Source organism: Nerophis ophidion, linkage group LG13 (assembly GCF_033978795.1).
Source record: "Nerophis ophidion isolate RoL-2023_Sa linkage group LG13, RoL_Noph_v1.0, whole genome shotgun sequence".
NCBI lineage: Eukaryota > Metazoa > Chordata > Actinopteri > Syngnathiformes > Syngnathidae > Nerophis > Nerophis ophidion.
The window spans coordinates 10,748,063-10,766,959 of NC_084623.1; the positions used below are offsets into that span (position 1 = coordinate 10,748,063).

Genomic DNA, 18,897 nt, shown 5'->3' on the forward strand with positions numbered 1-18,897 from the left:
CTTGGTGTGGACGTGTGTCGACGTGGCATCAAACTTGTGCCTTTGAAGTTAGTTTTGACAAATCTGTCTGTAGGCCATTGAGCTTTGTTTGCATTAAGTTATTAAAGACTCTTACCAAAAGTCTTTGGAACTACTGTAGTATCATCTTAAAAAATCAAAATTGAATTAAGTAAGTAGTCATTCTATAGCCCCATTGTGTTTTCTAGTACATAGCTCCAAACTAGTTATTTCCAAGGCAAATGTTATTAAAAAAAATATATGTACTGTATATGCAAACTAGGGTTGTACGGTATACCGGTACTAGTATAGTATTGCGGTACTAATGAATCAAAAACGGTACTATACTCTGTTCGTAAAGTACCGTTACGTCTTCAAATTGCTGGTTTTACGAGTAAAGGAGCATGTTCGGCAGCGCACAGAAGATAGATAGCGCTATCAGTAGCCAGAGGAGCCTGTTCAGTGCTAGACTGCTTCATCCAAAGTGCAGGACTAATAGACTCAAAAACTCCTTTGTCCCACACGCCATTAGACTGTACAACTCCTCTCTGGGGCGGGGGGCAGGGGGTACTAGGGTGACAGGGGATGCAAAACAATAACATTGCAATACGTTTTCATAGCATGGTCACTACTGCCTACTTTCTCTTGTTATATTCTTATTTTACTGTTATATTTTTATTCCCATTGTTGCTTTTTTAAAAATGTTTTATTCTTATTGTAATATTTCTCTATTTCGTTTCCATTTAAACCCCCATTATTTACTCTTTACTTTTATCTAAATTGATCTCAACTCTGTACACTGCTGCTGGAATTTTAATTTTCTTGAAGGAACTCTCCTGACGGAATCAATAAAATACTGTCTATCTATCTATCTATCTATCTATCTATCTATCTATCTATCTATCTATCTATCTATCTATCTATCTATCTATCTATCTATCTATCTATCTATCTATCTATCTATCTATCTATCTATCTATGGATAGTAAGTTATTGATTCCTTCAGGAGAGTTCCCTCAGGAAAATGAAAATTCCAGCAGCAGTGTCCAGAATTGAGATTGAATTTAAAATAAAAAAAATAAAAAAAGTAAATAATGGAGGTATAAATGGAAATAAAATAGAAAATATAACAATTAGAAGAAAAATAAAAAAACAACAATAAGAAGAAAAATATAATGGTAAAATTAATAATCCAACAAGAGAAACTAGGCTGTCATGTCTGTTGATCATGTTTTTGTTTGGCCATGTGCTGTTTGTTTTTTGGACACTCCGTTCCTGTTTTTGCACTTCCTTGTTTGTTTTGTTTCCATGATTACCCATTAGTTTTCACCTGTCCTCATGTCACGCACCTGTCTCACGTTTTGCACTCGCACACCTGACACTAATCATGTTTACTATTTTAAGCGAAAGTTGACAGGAAGTCAGCCTGGCGACTTTTCCTCTACTCGTGTCATGCCATGTTTAGGTTTCAGGCTGCTTGTTTCTTAGTCCCATGCGACGTAAGTTTTTGGTTTGTTTAATGCCACAGTTAGTGTATTTTGTTTTTTGGTCCATAGTTCTGCCTTTGTGCTAGTTTTGTTTTCATTAGTCAAGTTTGTTCTCCGCCATTGTGTGCGCCTTTTTTTTTGTATTTATAGTCCATCCATCCATCTGACTTTTCTTAGTGTCAAAAAGTCTGAATTTACCATAACTGTTAAAAAGTCGGGAGTTTTTTTGTCAAAAAGTCAGGAGTTTTTTCGTCAAAAAGTCGGGATTTTTTTTAAGTGTCAATTTCTTGTCAAAAAGTCTGGATTTTTTTCTAAGTGTCAAAAGGTCGGAATTTTCTCTAACTGTCAAAAAGTTGGGGGGTTTTTTTTGTCAAAAAGTGGGGATTTGTTCTGAGTGTCAAAAGGTCGGAATTTTCTCTAACTGTGAAAAAGTCTGGGGTTTGTTTTGTCAAAAAAGTGGGGATTTTTTTCATGGAAAAATTAAGGATTATTTCTAAGTGTAAAAGAGTCGGGAATTTTTGGTCAAAAAGTCGGGATTTTTTCAAAGTGTCAAAAAGTCTGGATTTTTCCTAACCGTCAAAAAGTCAGGATTTTTTTCCAAGTGTCAAAAAGTCGGGATTTTTTCCAAGTGACAAAAAGTCGGAATTTTCTGTAATTGTCAAAAATTCGGGGGGTGGGGGGGGGTTGTCAAGAAGTCGGGATTTTTTTCGTCAAAAAGCCGGGATTTTTTTCTAAGTGTCAAAAAGTCAGGATATTTTGCAAGTGTCTAAAAGTGGGGATTTTTTTTGTAACTGTCAAAAAGTCGGGGGGGGGGGGGGGTTTGTCAAAAACTCTGGATTTTTTTCAAAGTGTCACAGAGGCGGGAAATTTTGGTCAAAAAGTCAGGATTTTTTCTAGGTGTCAAAAAGTCGGAATGTTTTCTAACTGTCAAAAAGTCTAGTTTTTTTTTTGTCAAAAAGTCGGGATTTTTCCAAAGTGTCAAAGAGTCGGGAATTTTTTTGTCAAAAAGTCTGGATTTTTTTCTAAGTGTCAAAAAGTCGGGATTTTTTCCAAGTGACAAAAAGTCGGAATTTTCTCTAATTGTCAAAAATTCAGGGGGTGGGGGGGGGGGGAATGTCAAGAAGTCGGGATTTTTTTTCGTCAAAAAGCCGGGATTTTTTTCCAAGTGTCAAAAAGTCTGGATTTTTTGTAAGTGTCTAAAAATCGGGATTTTTTTTTTGTAACTGTCAAAAAGTCGAGGGGGGGGGGGGGGGGGGGGTTGTCAAAAACTCAGGATTTTTTTTGGATAGTGTCAAAGAGGCGGGAACTTTTTGTCAAAAAGTCGTGATTTTTTTCTAGGTGTCAAAAAGTCGGAATGTTTTGTAACTGTCAGAAAGTCAGGATTTTTTCCAAGTGTCAAAAAGCCAGAATTTTTTCTATCTATCAAAAAGTCAGCTTTTTTTTTTGGGGTCAAAAAGTCTGGATTTTTCCCAAGTGTCAAAGAGTCGGGAATTTTTTCGTCAAAAAGTCTGGATTTTTTCCGAGTGTCATGTAGAACGTCCGGTGGTCGGGATTGAAAATCTTAACGGGCCGCATGTGGCCCGCGGGCTGTATTTTTCCCGGGTCTGACCTAGATGAACCTTTTGACTACATTGGATCCTTTTATGCTGTCCTTCGTTTTATGTGGGGGAAACAAAAAGGTCCAAAATTATCATTTTTAAAACAAAGAAATGCAAAATGTGAATTTAAAGAAACAATGTACTCGTGATTAAGACGTCTTTTATCACAGTGTTTTTCAACATTTTTTAAGGCAAGGCGCATTTCTGTCATAAAAAAAATCTGGAGGCCCACCACCAGCAGAAAACGTTAAACAATTTACTTTATGTTAGCAAACATTGTTGTTATCCTTCTTTGTGTGGACATTGTTGATTGTTGTGTCACGTACGGATGTACTTTGTGGACGCTGCAAGTTTTTGCTGTCGTCCAGCATTCTGTCTCTGTTTACTTTGTAGCCAGTTCAGTTTGACTTTTGTATTCCATAGCCTTTTCCTTTTCCTTTTGTTCATTTTGGGTTTAAGCATTACATACCTTTTTTACCTGAACACTGCCTCCCACTGTGGTCTGTATATCAGGATTGATTGATTGATTGATTGAGACTTTTATTAGTAGATTGCACAGTACAGTACATTTTCCCTACAATTGCCCACTCAATGGTAACACCTGAATACGTTTTTCAATCTGTTAAGTCGGGACCACGTTCACAACAAACCATTCTTGGGGGCGGGGGTTCTCAAGAAGTCGGAATTTTTTTCGTCAAAAAGTCGGGATTTGTTCTAAGTGTCAAAGAGTCGGGAATTTTTTGTCAAAAAGCCGGGATTTTTTGTAAGTGTCAAAAAGTCTGGATTTTTTGTAAGTGTCTAAAAGTCGGGATTTTTTTTTGTAACCGTCAAAAAGTCGAGGGGGTGAGGGGGGGTTGTCAAAAACTCGGGATTTTTTTGAAAGTGTCAAAGAGGCGGGAATTTTTTGTCAAAAATTTGTGATTTTTTTCTGTCAAAAAATCTGGATTTTTTTCTAGCTGTCAAAAAGTCGGAATGTTCTGTAACTGTCAGAAAGTCAGGATTTTTTCCAAGTGTCAAAAAGCCAGAATTTTTTCTATCCGTCAAAAAGTCGTTTTTTTTTTTTTTTTTGTCAAAAAGTCTGGATTTTTTTGTAAGTGTCAAAAAAAATCGGGATTTTTTTCCGAGTGTCATGTAGAACGTCCTTTTTTACCTGAACACTGCCTCCCACTGTGGTCTGCATATCGGGATTGATTGATTGAGACTTTTATTAGTAGATTGCACAGTACAGTACATTTTCCCTAAAATTGCCCACTCAATGGTGACACCTGAATACGTTTTTCAATTTGTTGCATAATTTCCCACAGCATACGAGACAATATCTCATCAGATTGTGGCGATGAAAAACGGAAGTCAAGCTGGTAAATGGGTGCCATTGTTTGGTCAAATTCAAAGACATATTCAACCTCACATGTGTATCCCGTGGTACGAAAACAATCGGCCGCAGCCATGTGGGTGAGTGCGCAGATGGGCGAAGGGGCGGGAAAACCAGAAAGGCCGAAGCGGAATACGAGGTGCGAGATGGGAGTCAAAATGGGAGGGGGGAGGACGTCTGCTATTTGGAGAGAGAGCGCGAGTGAGAGAGGGCGAGAGTCGGAGCGAAGAAGACGGACCATACAAGTAAGGAGTGTGTGTATGAGTCATGCTTCGGACCAGGAAAGGACACTTCACTGCTGGACTGAAGCCTCCAAAGCCAACTTTGTAGAGATGAACGGAGAAGGTGCTTTGAGGAGGCGACTCTCCTCTCTCAGGGGGGCCTGGCGATGGAGTACGGGCTATTTATTCCGGAAGGTAGGGAGTCTTTAATGTTTCGCTTCTTCAGCTAAATCATCCGGGCTAGAAGTCGAGATTTGTTTTAGTGTTGTACTTTGTCATAGTAGAGGACCTCCTCCACCCTCGGAGTCTCTTCTTAGAGCTGGTACAAGCTCTCCCTCCCTTTTTTTTGGCTCCTTCTTAGATGGTTAATTTGTATGGTGGACTTGTAAAGTCGGAGTCCCCAGATGGTTTTCATCTGGAAACAGGCCTTCAGATCCACCCCACCACCCCACCCCCACCGCATCCCAATTCCCGCTTCCACCACTAATTCTTTTCAACCCCCCACCTTCTATTTGCGTCGCCCCCCAAAAACTTTTGAAATCTACGGATGACTTCTGGGTTTAAAGAGTACACCCTTAAAAAATGACTACATTGTGGTTGTCTGGATTGTTCAGAAACTCGGGCCGACTATTGGATATTTGCAAAAATAACTCTGGGGAGACGGGATGTGACATTTTACGACCGACAGATCGTCGAGATGCAAAACACGCTTGAAAATACTACCGTTTTATGATGTGTCGATTGCTCGGTTAAACACAAACATTGCGATAGCTCACCTGTTTTTCTCTGCGGAATCTCTGGGTTGTTTGCATGCGGTTGCAGGCACAAAACATTGATACAACGTTGATTATCCATACAAGTCCTTGAAAAATGACCTTGAAACATCCATCCATCCATCCATTTTCTACCGCTTTTCCCTAACAACGTTGCAAAATAGTTATTTGTGTCAATTGAGACAACGTTGATGTCCGTCATTGGATTTACGTAGTTGGTTAGAAAATGATTAAAATCAAATGACAAATCAACCTCACCAACCTGACATTCGTCAACGTTGTGGTTGTGTTGTCGAATTTTGGTGTGAAAATGACCAAATTTCAATAATCAAATCAATATCAGGTTCTGATATTGATTTGATTATTGAAATTTGAGTAAACTTTGTCAAAAAGCCTCTTGTTTTAACCTTGTATTTGTTTTTGTAGAATATTGGTTGGGAAATGACCAAATTTCAATGGTCAAATCAACGTCAGAACCCGACATTTATTAAACGTTGTCAAAAAGCATGTTGTTTCAACGTTGTATTTGTGTTGTCGAATTTTGTTTGAGAAATGACCAAATTTCAATGGTCAAATCCAGGTGAGAACCCAACATTGATTCAATGTCAAAAAGCATGTTGTTTCAACGTTGTATTTGTGTTGTAGAAATATTGGTCGGTAAATGACCAAAATTCAATGGTCAAATCAACGTCAGAACCCGACATTTATTAAACGTTGTCAAAAAGCATGTTGTTTCAACGTTGTATTTGTGTTGTCGAATTTTAGTTGGAAAATTACCAAATTTCAATAATCAAATCGATATTCAGAACCTGATATTGAGTAAACTTTGTCAAAAAGCCTCTTGTTTTAACCTTGTATTTGTTTTTGTAGAATATTGGTTGGGAAATGACCAAATTTCAATGGTCAAATCAACGTCAGAACCCGACATTTATTAAACGTCGTCAAAAAGCATGTTTTTTCAACGTTGTATTTGTGTTGTCGAATTTTAGTTGGAAAATTACCAAATTTCAATAATCAAATCGATATTCAGAACCTGATATTGAGTAAACTTTGTCAAAAAGCCTCATGTTTTAACCTTGTATTTGTTTTTGTAGAATATTGGTTGGGAAATGACCAAAATTCAATGGTCAAATCAACGTCAGAGCCCGACATTTATTAAACGTTGTCAAAAAGCATGTTGTTTCAACGTTGTATTTGTGTTGTCGAATTTTGTTTGAGAAATGACCAAATTTCAATGGTCAAATCAACGTCAGAACCCGACATTTATTAAAAGTTGTCAAAAAGCATGTTGTTTCAACGTTGTATTTGTGTTGTCAAATTTTAGTTGGAAAATTACCAAATTTCAATAATCAAATCGATATTTAGAACCTGATATTGAGTAAACTTTGTCAAAAAGCCTCTTGTTTTAACCTTGTATTTGTTTTGTAGAATATTGGTCGGGAAATGACCAAAATTCAATGGTCAAATCAACGTCAGAACCTGACATTTATTAAACGTTGTCAAAAAGCATGTTGTTTCAACGTTGTATTTGTGTTGTCGAATTTTGTTTGAGAAATGACCAAATTTCAATGGTCAAATCCAGGTGAGAACCCAACATTGATTCAATATCAAAAAGCATGTTGTTTCAACGTTGTATTCATGTTATAGAAACATCGGTCGGGAAATGACCAAAATTAAATGAAAAATCAACCTCACCAACCTGACATTCGTCAACGTTGTGGTTGTGTTGTCGAATTTTGGTGTGAAAATGACCAAATTTCAATAATCAAATCAATATCAGAATCTGATATTGAGTAAACTTTGTCAAAAAGCCTCTTGTTTTAACCTTGTATTTGTTTTTGTAGAATATTGGTTGGGAAATGACCAAATTTCAATGGTCAAATCAACGTCAGAACCCGACATTTATTAAACGTTGTCAAAAAGCATGTTTTTTCAACGTTGTATTTGTGTTGTCGAATTTTAGTTGGAAAATGACCAAATTTCAATAATCAAATCAATATTCGGAACCTGATATTGAGTAAACTTTGTCAAAAAGCCTCTTGTTTTAACCTTGTATTTGTTTTTGTAGAATATTGGTTGGGAAATGACCAAATTTCAATGGTCAAATCAACGTCAGAACCCGACATTTATTAAACGTTGTCAAAAAGCATGTTATTTCAACGTTGTATTTGTGTTGTCGAATTTTAGTTGAAAAATGACCAAATTTCAATAATCAAATCGATATTCAGAACCTGATATTGAGTAAACTTTGTCAAAAACACTCTTGTTTTAACCTTGTATTTGTTTTGTAGAATATTGGTTGGGAAATGACCAAATTTCAATGATCAAATCAACGTCAGAACCCGACATTTATTAAACGTTGTCAAAAAGCATGTTATTTCAACGTTGTATTTGTGTTGTCGAATTTTGTTTGAGAAATGACCAAATTTCAATGGTCAAATCCAGGTGAGAACCCAACATTGATTCAATGTCAAAAAGCATGTTGTTTCAACGTTGTATTTGTGTTGTAGAAATATTGGTCGGGAAATGACCAAAATTCAATGGTCAAATCAACGTCAGAACCCGACATTTATTATTGTATTTGTGTTATAGAAATATCGGTCGGGAAATGACCAAAATTAATTGACAAATCAACCTCACCAACCTGACATTCGTCAACGTAGTGGTTGTGTTGTCGAATTTTGGTTTGAAAATGACCAAATTTCAATAATCAAATCAATATTAGAACCTGATATTGAGTAAACTTTGTCAAAAAGCCTCTTGTTTTAACCTTGTATTTGTTTTTGTAGAATATTGGTGGGGAAATGACCAAATTTCAATGGTCAAATCAACGTCAGAACCCGACATTTATTGAACATTGTCAAAAAGCATGTTGTTTCAACGTTGTATTTGTGTTGTCGAATTTTAGTTGGAAAATTACCAAATTTCAATAATCAAATCGATATTCAGAACCTGATATTGAGTAAACTTTGTCAAAAAGCCTCTTGTTTTAACCTTGTATTTGTTTTTGTAGAATATTGGTGGGGAAATGACCAAATTTCAATGGTCAAATCAACGTCAGAACCCGACATTTATTGAACATTGTCAAAAAGCATGTTGTTTCAACGTTGTATTTGTGTTGTCGAATTTTAGTTGGAAAATTACCAAATTTCAATAATCAAATCGATATTCAGAACCTGATATTGAGTAAACTTTGTCAAAAAGCCTCTTGTTTTAACCTTGTATTTGTGTTGTAGAATATTGGTTGGGAAATGACCAAATTTCAATGGTCAAATCAACGTCAGAACCCGACATTTATTAAACGTTGTCAAAAAGCATGTTATTTCAACGTTGTATTTGTGTTGTCGAATTTTGTTTGAGAAATGACCAAATTTCAATGGTCAAATTCAAGTGAGAACCCAACATTGATTCAATATCAAAAAGCATGTTGTTTCAACGTTGTATTTGTGTTATAGAAATATCGGTCGGGAAATGACCAAAATTAAATGAAACATCAACCTCACCAACCTGACATTCGTCAACGTTGTGGTTGTGTTGTCGAATTTTGGTGTGAAAATGACCAAATTTCAATAATCAAATCTATATCGGAACCTGATATTGAGTAAACTTTGTCAAAAAGCCTCTTGTTTTAACCTTGTATTTGTTTTTGTAGAATATTGGTTGGGAAATGAACAAATGTCAATGGTCAAATCAACGTCAGAACCCGACATTTATTGAACATTGTCAAAAAGCATGTTGTTTCAACGTTGTATTTGTGTTGTCGAATTTTAGTTGGAAAATTGCCAAATTTCAATAATCAAATCGATATTCAGAACCTGATATTGAGTAAACTTTGTCAAAAAGTATGTTATTTCAACGCTGTATTTGTTTTGTAGAGTATTGGTTGGGAAATGACCAAATTTCAATGATCAAATCAACATCAGAACCCGACATTTATTAAACGTTGTCCAAAAGCATGTTATTTCAACGTTGTATTTGTGTTGTCGAATTTTGTTTGAGAAATGACCAAATTTCAATGGTCAAATCCAAGTAAGAACCCAACATTGATTCAATATCAAAAAGCATGTTGTTTCAACGTTGTATTTGTGTTATAGAAATATCGGTCGGGAAATGACCAAAATTAAATGAAAAATCAACCTCACCAACCTGACATTCGTCAACGTAGTGGTTGTGTTGTCGAATTTTGGTTTGAAAATGACCAAATTTCAATAATCAAATTAATATCAGAACCTGATATTGAGTAAACTTTGTCAAAAAGCCTCTTGTTTTAACCTTGTATTTGTTTTTGTAGAATATTGGTTGGGAAATGAACAAATTTCAATGGTCAAATCAACGTCAGAACCCGACATTTATTAAACGTTGTCAAAAAGCATGTTGTTTCAACGTTGTATTTGTGTTGTCAAATTTTGTTTGAGAAATGACCAAATTTCAATGGTCAAATCCAAGTAAGAACCCAACATTGATTAAATGTAAACAAACCTTGTTATTTCAACGTTGTATTTGTGTTGTTGAATATTATTTTGGGAAATGACCAAATTTCAATGGTCAAATCCAGGTAAGAACCCAACATTGATTCAATGTCAAAAAGCATGTTGTTTCAACGTCATATTTGGGTCATAAAATATTGGTCGGGAAAGGACCAAATTTCAATAGTCAACTAACTCAATGTCAGAATCTGACATTAAGTAAACGTTGTCAAAAAGCATGTTGTTTTAACGTTGTATTTGTGTTGTAGAATTGTTGGTTTAGAAATGACCAAATGTCAATGGTCAAATCAACGTCACAACCCAAAATGAATAAAACGTTGTCAAAAAGTATGTTATTTCAACACTGTATTTGTGTTGTAGAATATTGGTCGGGAAATGACCAAATTTCAATGGTCAAATCAATGTCAGAATCTGACATTAAGTAAATGTTGTTAAAAAGCCCCTTGTTTTGACATTGTATTTGGGTTTTAGAATTTTTGGTTGGGAAATGACCAAATGTCAATGGTCAAATCAACGTCACAACCTGACATTGGTTAAATGTTGTAAAAAAACCATGTTGTTTCAACGTTGTATTTGTGTTGTAGAAATATCGGTCGGGAAATGACCAAAATTTGACATTAAGTAAACATTTTAATTTTCCTGAAGGGATCAATAAAGTACTATCTAGCTATCTATGTTGTCGAAAAGCCTCTTGTTTTAACATTGTATTTGTGTTGTATAATATTGGTTGGGAAATTAGCAAATTTCAATGGTCAAATCAACGTTACAACCCAACATGGATTAAACGTCGTCAAAAAGTATGTTATCTCAACGTAGATTTTGTGTTGTCGAATTTTGTTTGGGAAATGACCAAATGTCAATGGTCAAATCAAGTCACAACCTGAAATTGATTAAACATTGTCAAAAAGCATGTGTCAACGTCATATTTGGGTCATTAAATATTGGTCGGGAAACGACCAAATTTCAATAGTCAACTAACTCAATGTCAGAATCTGACATTAAGTAAACGTCAAAAAGCATGTTGTTTTAACGTTGTATTTGTGTTCTAGAATATTGGTCGGGAAATGACCAAATTTCAATGGTCAAATCAATGTCAGAATCATTGTCAAAAAGCCCCTTGTTTTGACATTGTATTGGGGTTTTAGAATTTTTGGTTGGGAAATGACCAAATGTCAATGGTCAAATCAATGTCAGAACCTGACATTGGTTAAATGTTGTAAAAAAAAAACATGTTGTTTCAACGTTATATTTGTGTTGTAGAATATTGGATGGGAAATGACCAATTTTCAACCGTCAACTCAATGTCAGAATCTGACATTAAGTAAACGTTGTCAAAAAGCCTCTTGTTTTAACATTGTATTTGTGGAGTAGAATATTGGTTGGGAAATTACCAAATTTCATTAGTTCGCGATCCCAAAGGGAATAAGCGGTAGAAAATGGATGGATGGATGAATGGAAGGATGGATGGAAGGATGGACGGATGGATGGATGGGTGGAAATCTTTGTCACAACCAGACATTGATTAAACATTGTCAAAAAGCATGTTGTTTCAATGTTGTATTTGTGTTGTCGAATTTTAGTTGGGTAATGACCAAATTTCATTGGTGAAATCAACGTCACAATCCAAAATTGATTAAACGTTTTTGGCTGGAAAATCACCAAACTTCAATGGTCAAATCAACGTCAGAACCCGACATTGATTAAAAGTAGTAAAAAAGCATGTTGTTTCAACGTCATATTTTTGTCATAGAATATTGGTTGGGAAATGACCAAATTTCAAAGGTCAAATCAACGTTAAAACCCAACATTGATTAAATGTAAAACAGCATGTTATTTCATTGTTGTAAAATATTGGTCGGGAAATGACCAAATTTCAATGGTAAATTTATGTAATGTCAGAATCTGACGATACGTAAATGTTGTCAGAAAGCCTCTTGTTTTAACATTGTATTTGTGTTGTAGAATATTGGTTGGGAAATGACCAAATGTCAACGGTCAAATCAACGTCACAACCTGACATTGATTAAACGTTGTCAAAAAGTATGTTATTTAAATGTCGTATTTGTGATGTCGAATTTTGGTTGGGAAATGACCAAATTTCAATGGTCAAATCAACGTCACAACCCGAAATTTATTAAATGTTGTCAAAAAGCATGATATTTAAATGTTGTATTTGTGTTGTCGACTTTTAGTTGGGAAATGACCAAAATTCAATGGGAAAATCAACGTCACAACTCGACACTGATTAAACGTTGTCAAAAAGCATGTTGTTCAACGTCGTATTTGGGTTATAGAATATTGGTTGGGAAATGACCACATTTTAAAGGTCAAATCCATGTGAGAACCCAACATTGATTAAAAGTCAAAAAGCTTGTTGTTTCAACGTTGTATTTGTGTTGTAGATTATCGGTTAGGAAATGACCCTATTTCAATAGTCAAATCAATGTCACAACTTGACATTGAGTATGTGTCAAAAAGCCTCTTGTTTCAAAGTTGTATTTTCGTTGTAGAAATTTGTTTGGGAATGACCAAATGTCAATGGTCAAATCAACGTCAAAACCCGACATTGATTAAATGTTGTAAAAAAGCATGTTGTTTCAACGTTGTATTTGTGCTGTAAAATATTGGATGGGAAATTACCAAATTTCAATGGTCAAATCAATGTAAGAATACGACATTGATTAAACGTTGTCATAAAGCATGTTATTTCAATGTTGTATTCGTGTTGTAGAATTGTTGGTTGGGAAATGACTAAATTTCAGTGGTCAAATCAACGTCAAAACCCAACATTATTAAATGTTGTTAAAAAGCATGTTATTTCAACGTCATATTTGTTTTGTTGAATTTTGGTTGGGAAATTACCAAAATTCAATGGTCAAATCAATGTCAGAAGCCGACATTTATTAAACGTTGTCAAAAAGCATGTTATTTCAACGTCATATTTTTGTCATAGAATATTGGTTGGAAAATGATCAAATTTCAAAGGTCAAATTCCCGTGAGAACCCAACATTGATTAAATGTAAACAAACCTTGTTATTTGTGTTGTCGAATATTAGTTGGGAAATGACCAAATTTAAATCGTCAAATAAACGACACAACCCGACATCGAATAAACGTTGTCAAAAAGCACGTTGTTTCAACGTTGTATTTGTGTTGTGAAATACCGGTTGGGAAATGACTACATTTCAATGGTCGAATCCACGTTATTTCAACGTTATATTTGAGTTGCTCAACTTCAGGACCTAATTCAACAAGCTCTCAACGTTATTTGAATGTCTTGTGCCTGCTGGGGTGGTTCTTCAGTTTTGGGTGTCCGTATATATGATCAAAATAACTGGAAATTACATATTAAAAATGTACAACATGAATTGAAAAGCAACACGTCAATAATGAACAACACAAAATAATGCTCATGACTAAAAATCACTCCATATTTTCTACTACTCGCTGGTGTTACCTTATCGGAGTTATTGTGTACAGATATGGGGAAATAATAACTGTGTTACAAAATAGTTAAATTAGAACAATACATAATGCTGCATATCAAGAACAGACAAACCCTTTATTTATTGAATCAATCATATTTAAATGAAATATATGGTGTATTTACAAACAGCTTCAATTATATACAAAGCTAACTGCTACCCAAGAATGTACAATGATTCTTCTCCAAAAAAAGAGATGGGATACAATCTTAAAGAATATATCAATCAATAAATCAATGTTTATTTATATAGCCCTAAATCAAAAATGTCTCAAAGGACTGTACAAGCCACTACGACTACGACATCCTCGGAAGAACCCACAAAAAGGCAAGGAAAACTCACACCAAGTGGACAAGGAGAATTCACACCCAGTGGGACGCCAGTGACAATGCTGACTATGAGAAACCTTGGAGAGGACCTCAGATGTGGGCAACCCCCCCCCCCCTCTAGGGGACCGAAAGCAATGGATGTCGAGCGGGTCTAACATGATACTGTGAAAGTTCAATCCATAGTGGCTCCAACACAGCCGCGAGAGTTCAGTTCAAAGCGGATCCAAGACAGCAGCGAGAGTCCCGTCCACAGGAAACCATCCCAAGCGGAGGCGGATCAGCAGCGTAGGGATGTCCCCAACCGATACACAGGCGAGCGGTCCATCCTGGGTCCCGACGAGCGGTCCATCCTGGGTCTCGACTCTGGACAGCCAGTACTTCATCCATGGTCATCGGACCGGACCCCCTCCACAGGGGAGGGGGGGACATAGGAGAAAAAGAAAAGAAGCGGCAGATCAACCGGTCTAAAAAGGAGGTCTATTTAAAGGCTAGAGTATACAAATGAGTTTTAAGGTGAGACTTAAATGCTTCTACTGAGGTAGCATCTCGAACTGTTACCGGGAGGGCATTCCAGAGTACTGGAGCCCGAAAGGAAAACGCTCTATAGCCCGCAGACTTTTTTTGGGCTTTACTTAAACATTTGTATGCACGTACAAGATTTTGAATCTTTAGCATATCAGTATGTGGAATAAATGATGGAATGGATTAAGCAAACGAGTTCAAAACAACGTACTAATATGATCCAGTTTCAGACAAAAAAGTGTTTATAGACGTCATTGAAAATGAGATATTAGTCATCTAATCATGAGAATATTAAGTAACGTGACTATTTATTTGAGAGAACTGTTGTATTTATAATCCATTGATGTAAATGATGTTACAAAATGAGAATAGGAAGTGAAAATGGGTAAGCTTTACATTTTGTTATGTAACAGTCTTATTCCGAAATGTAATATAATCATTCTTGTCAATACCCCACAATGACAAAGTGAAAAGTTGTTTTTTTGCAAATTTATTAAAAAATACAAAACTAAAAGATGTACATAAGTATTGACAGCCTTTGCTCGGTCAGGTTAAGTCAACTTAAAGTTAAAGTACCAATGATTGTCACACACACACTAGGTGTGGTGAAATTTGTCATCGGCATTTGACCCACAGCCCCTTGTTCACCCCCTGGGAGGTGAGGGGAGCAGTGAGCAATAATTTTTGGTGATTTAACCCCCAATTCCAACCCTTGATGCTGAAAACCAAGCAGGGAGGCAATGGGTCTCATTTTTATAGTCTTTGGTATGACTCGGCTAGGGTTTGAACTCACAGCCTACTCAGGGCGGACACTCTTACACTTACCATGAATTGATTGACGTGGACCCCAACTTAAACAAGTTGTTACCATTTAGTGGTCAATTGTACGGAATCTGTACTGTACTGTGCAATCTACTAGTAAAAGTTTCAACTAATCAATGAAAAAAACTCTAACCACTAAGCCACTGAGTAGTTAGATAATTGTTGGTTTTCATCCAGTTTGTCTCTGTCCATTGCTGCATTCATTCTGACTAGTCTCCCAGTTTCTTCTACTGGAAAACCATCCCCATACCATGATGCTACCACCATCATGCTTCACTGCAGGGATGGTAATGGCCTCGGTTTTTCCAAACATGACGTCTGGCATTCATGCCAAATAGTTCAATCTTTGTCTCACCAGACTACAGAATTTGGTATCTCCTGGTCTAAGAGTCTTTCAGGGGCAAACTTTTACGAAAGAATAGCTTCCGTTTTACCACTATGCCATACAAAGCTGATTAGTGGTTTGCTGCAGAGATGGTGTTCCTTCTGGAAGGTTCTCCTTTCTCTACAGAGGAATGTTGCAGCTCTGACAGAGTGACCGTCGGGTAGGTCACCAGTAAAAATCAAGGTTGGCGAGTCATAGTCAAACTCAAACACGTACAGCATATGATCAGCAATAATTATTTGACTAGTCGATGAATCGATGAATAATAATACAGGTAAGAATAATCAAGGGAAATACAACATATTTAAATGGATTACATGTGGTGCATGTCTATCAACATCAATTTAATGTCTCATCATACTTGCTAACCTTGAGACCTCCGATTTCGGGAGGTGGGGGGGCGTGGTTGGGGCGGGGGGCGTGGTTGAGAGGGGAGGAATATATTTACATCTACAATTCACCAACTCTAGTATTTCATATATATTTCATATCTATATATATATATATATATATGTGTATGAAATACTTGACTTTCAGTGAATTCTAGCTATATATATATTTATTTTATTATATATATAAATAAAAGAAATAGTTGAATGTCAGACGGCACCTATGAAGTACACAGTAATAAACACACAGTTGTTCTACTAACTGTACTGTGCTTGCTGGTTACAAAAAAAAAAAAAAACAACACTTACCTTTCACTATTTGAGTAACCTTTGTTCTGCCATTTATTTCTTCATTTTGCTCGTCGACGGTGTAATATATTGGGTTGGAGTCAATAACCAGGCGAAGTGATTAAGTTACGTCTCTTTACTGTGGGCTTCAGAACAGACTCCCTCACTTGTCATCAGTTGCCCAACACCACGTAAATCGTTGGCCAATCAAAAAGCAACCCCATAACGCTATAGCCAAAATTCACCAAGAGGTGGCAACAGACAACATAGAATCACTCTATTACAGACGGCGTCGCCATGGCTGTAACTTCCTCGTTTTTCTGCTTCGCCTCCTTGTGTGTGCAGTTTTTTATTCAAATCCGCAGATGTTGTAACGTGATTGGGCAGGCAAGCTGTTTATATAACAGGAAAGCGGACGTGAAAACGGGCTGCCCCCACTCAGGACCGCAAGGAGCTGGAGGGGGTGTGACCTCCAGCTCCGGGAATTTCGGGAGATTTTCGAGAGAAAATTTCTTCCGGGAGGTTTTTGGGAGAGGCGCTGAATTTCGGGAGTCTCCCGGAAAATCCGGGAGGGTTGACAAGTATGTGTCTCATCCTAAGTATTTGCATAAAGGGCTGGTATTTTGGATTGAAGTATCTAAGTAACTCTACAATCCTACAATTCTTAACACTGTTTGCACTGTTGGGTCTCGAACACGGCGTGTTTTTTTCCACCCTTTTTCTTTCTCCCTGTTCTTCCTCTGGTGACCCTGTGCTGGGAGTGCTTGTCATGCCATGCTGAAACATTTAAGCCATAGGAGTAGAAGGTAGGGGGTTGGGGGGCTCATTTAAGAGACCTGTGTGAACACTTAAGATGACAATCTAGTCCAGGGGTCAGCAACCCAAAATGTTGAAAGAGCCATATTGGACTAAAAATACAACAACAAAATAATCTGTCTGGAGCCGGAAAAAAAAAATGAAAACCTTACATAAGTAAGCGTCTATATCAGCTATATTAGCCTACTATCAAAGGCTGACGCAAATTTTCGTTAACAGAAATAATGTATTTTCATTTTTATTCTACACATTTTTGCAAGATTGGAAATCATTAGTTAAATGGAGGCTTCTCACCGGATGAGATAACTTCTGGAAATGACTGGCTTAAAATGGCCAAATGTATAGATGTGTGTGTCCAAATTTAAGGAAATGGCAGTCTTCCTTCTTCTAATGGATTTAATACAATCTTTGCAAGCTGGGTAACATTTGCTGTGGTCTGGAACAACATGGCACACAAACAAGTATGAGAAATGCAGCCAATGTTAACATACAGATAATGTGTTATGAGACATGCAAATATAAATTAAATACACAGAGGACGTAAGTAAATGAAATTAAATGAGCTGATATATAGCTACAAATGAGGCATAATGGTGCAATATGTACATGCAGCTAGCCTAAATAGCATGTTAGCACCGATTAGCTTGCAGTCATGGATTGACCAAATATGTCAAAAAGTCTGGATTTTTTCAAAGTGTCAAAAATTCTGAATTTTTTTTTTTGTCAAAAAGTCTGGATTTTTTTCCAAGTGTCAAAGAGTTGGGGATTTTTTTTCAAATGTCTGGATTTTTTCTAAGTGTCAAAGAGTCTGGAATTTTTTGGTCAAAAAGTCTGGATTTTTTTTCCAAGTGTCAAAAAATCAGGGGGTGTTTTTGTCAAAAAGTCTGGATTTTTTTCCAAGTGTCAAAAAGTCTGGAATTTTTTCCCAGGTGTCAAAAAGTCTGGATTTTTTTTTTAAATAGCATGTTAGCACCGATTAGCTTGCAGTCATGGATTGACCAAATATGTCAAAAAGTCTGGATTTTTTCAAAGTGTCAAAAAGTCTGGATTTTTTCCAAGTGTCTAAAAGTCTGGAATTTTTCTGAGTGTCAAAAGTCGGGATTTTTTTCTAAGTGTCAAAGAGTCAGGAATTTTTTTGTCAAAAAGTCGGGATTTTTTCCAAGTGTCAAAAAATTGGGATTTTTTTGAAGTGTCAAAGACTCAGGAATTTTTTTGTCAAAAAGTCTGCGTTTTTTCCAAGTGTCAAAAAATCTGTATTTTTCTTGGTCAAAAAGTCTGGATTTTTTCCAAGTGTCAAAAAGTCTGGAATTTTTCTGAGTGTCAAAAGTCGGTTTTTTTTCGAAGTGTCAAAGAGTCGGTAATTTTTTGGTCAAAAAGTGTGTATTTTTTATAAGTGTCAGAAATCTGTATTTTTCTTGGTCAAAAAGTCTGGATTTTTTTCCAAGTTTAAAAAAGTATGGATTTTTTATTCCAAGTGTCAAAAAGTCTGGATTTTTTCAAAGTGTCAAAAAGTCTGGATTTTTTCCAAGTGTCTAAAAGTCTGGAATTTTTCTGAGTGTCAAAAGTCTGTTTTTTTTCGAAGTGTCAAAGAGTCGGTAATTTTTTGGTCAAAAAGTGTGTATTTTTTATAAGTGTCAAAAAATCTGTATTTTTCTTGGTCAAAAAGTCTGGATTTTATTCCAAGTGTCAAAAAGTCTGCATTTTTTTGTAAAAGTAAAACATTCTGGATTTTTTCTAAGTGTCATAGAGTCGGGAATTTTTTTGTCAAAGGCTGGATTTTTTTACAAGTGTCAAAGTCTGGATTTTTTTTTTAAATAGCATGTTAGCACCGATTAACTTGCACTCATGGATTGACCAAATATGTCAAAAAGTCTGGATTTTTTCAAAGTGTCAAAAAGTCTGGATTTTTTTCCAAGTGTCTAAAA

The 18,897-nt window shown here is 36.1% G+C and overlaps 1 protein-coding gene across 12 annotated transcripts in view; it reads left to right on the plus strand.

Annotated features, from left to right (window-relative positions):
- The window catches only part of tns1b (tensin 1b), a 362,081-nt gene that overhangs the window by 211,781 nt on the left and 131,403 nt on the right, over positions 1-18,897 (plus strand). Inside the window, exon 1 of one of the 12 annotated variants that reach the window (XM_061918394.1) lies at positions 4,664-4,870. The exons of the other annotated variants lie outside the window; for them this stretch is intronic. Within the exon in view, the coding sequence (XP_061774378.1) occupies positions 4,715-4,870 (156 nt within the window). The 5' untranslated portion in view covers positions 4,664-4,714. Of the gene's footprint in view, positions 1-4,663; positions 4,871-18,897 lie in introns of those variants that run through there. 12 annotated transcript variants of the gene reach the window in all.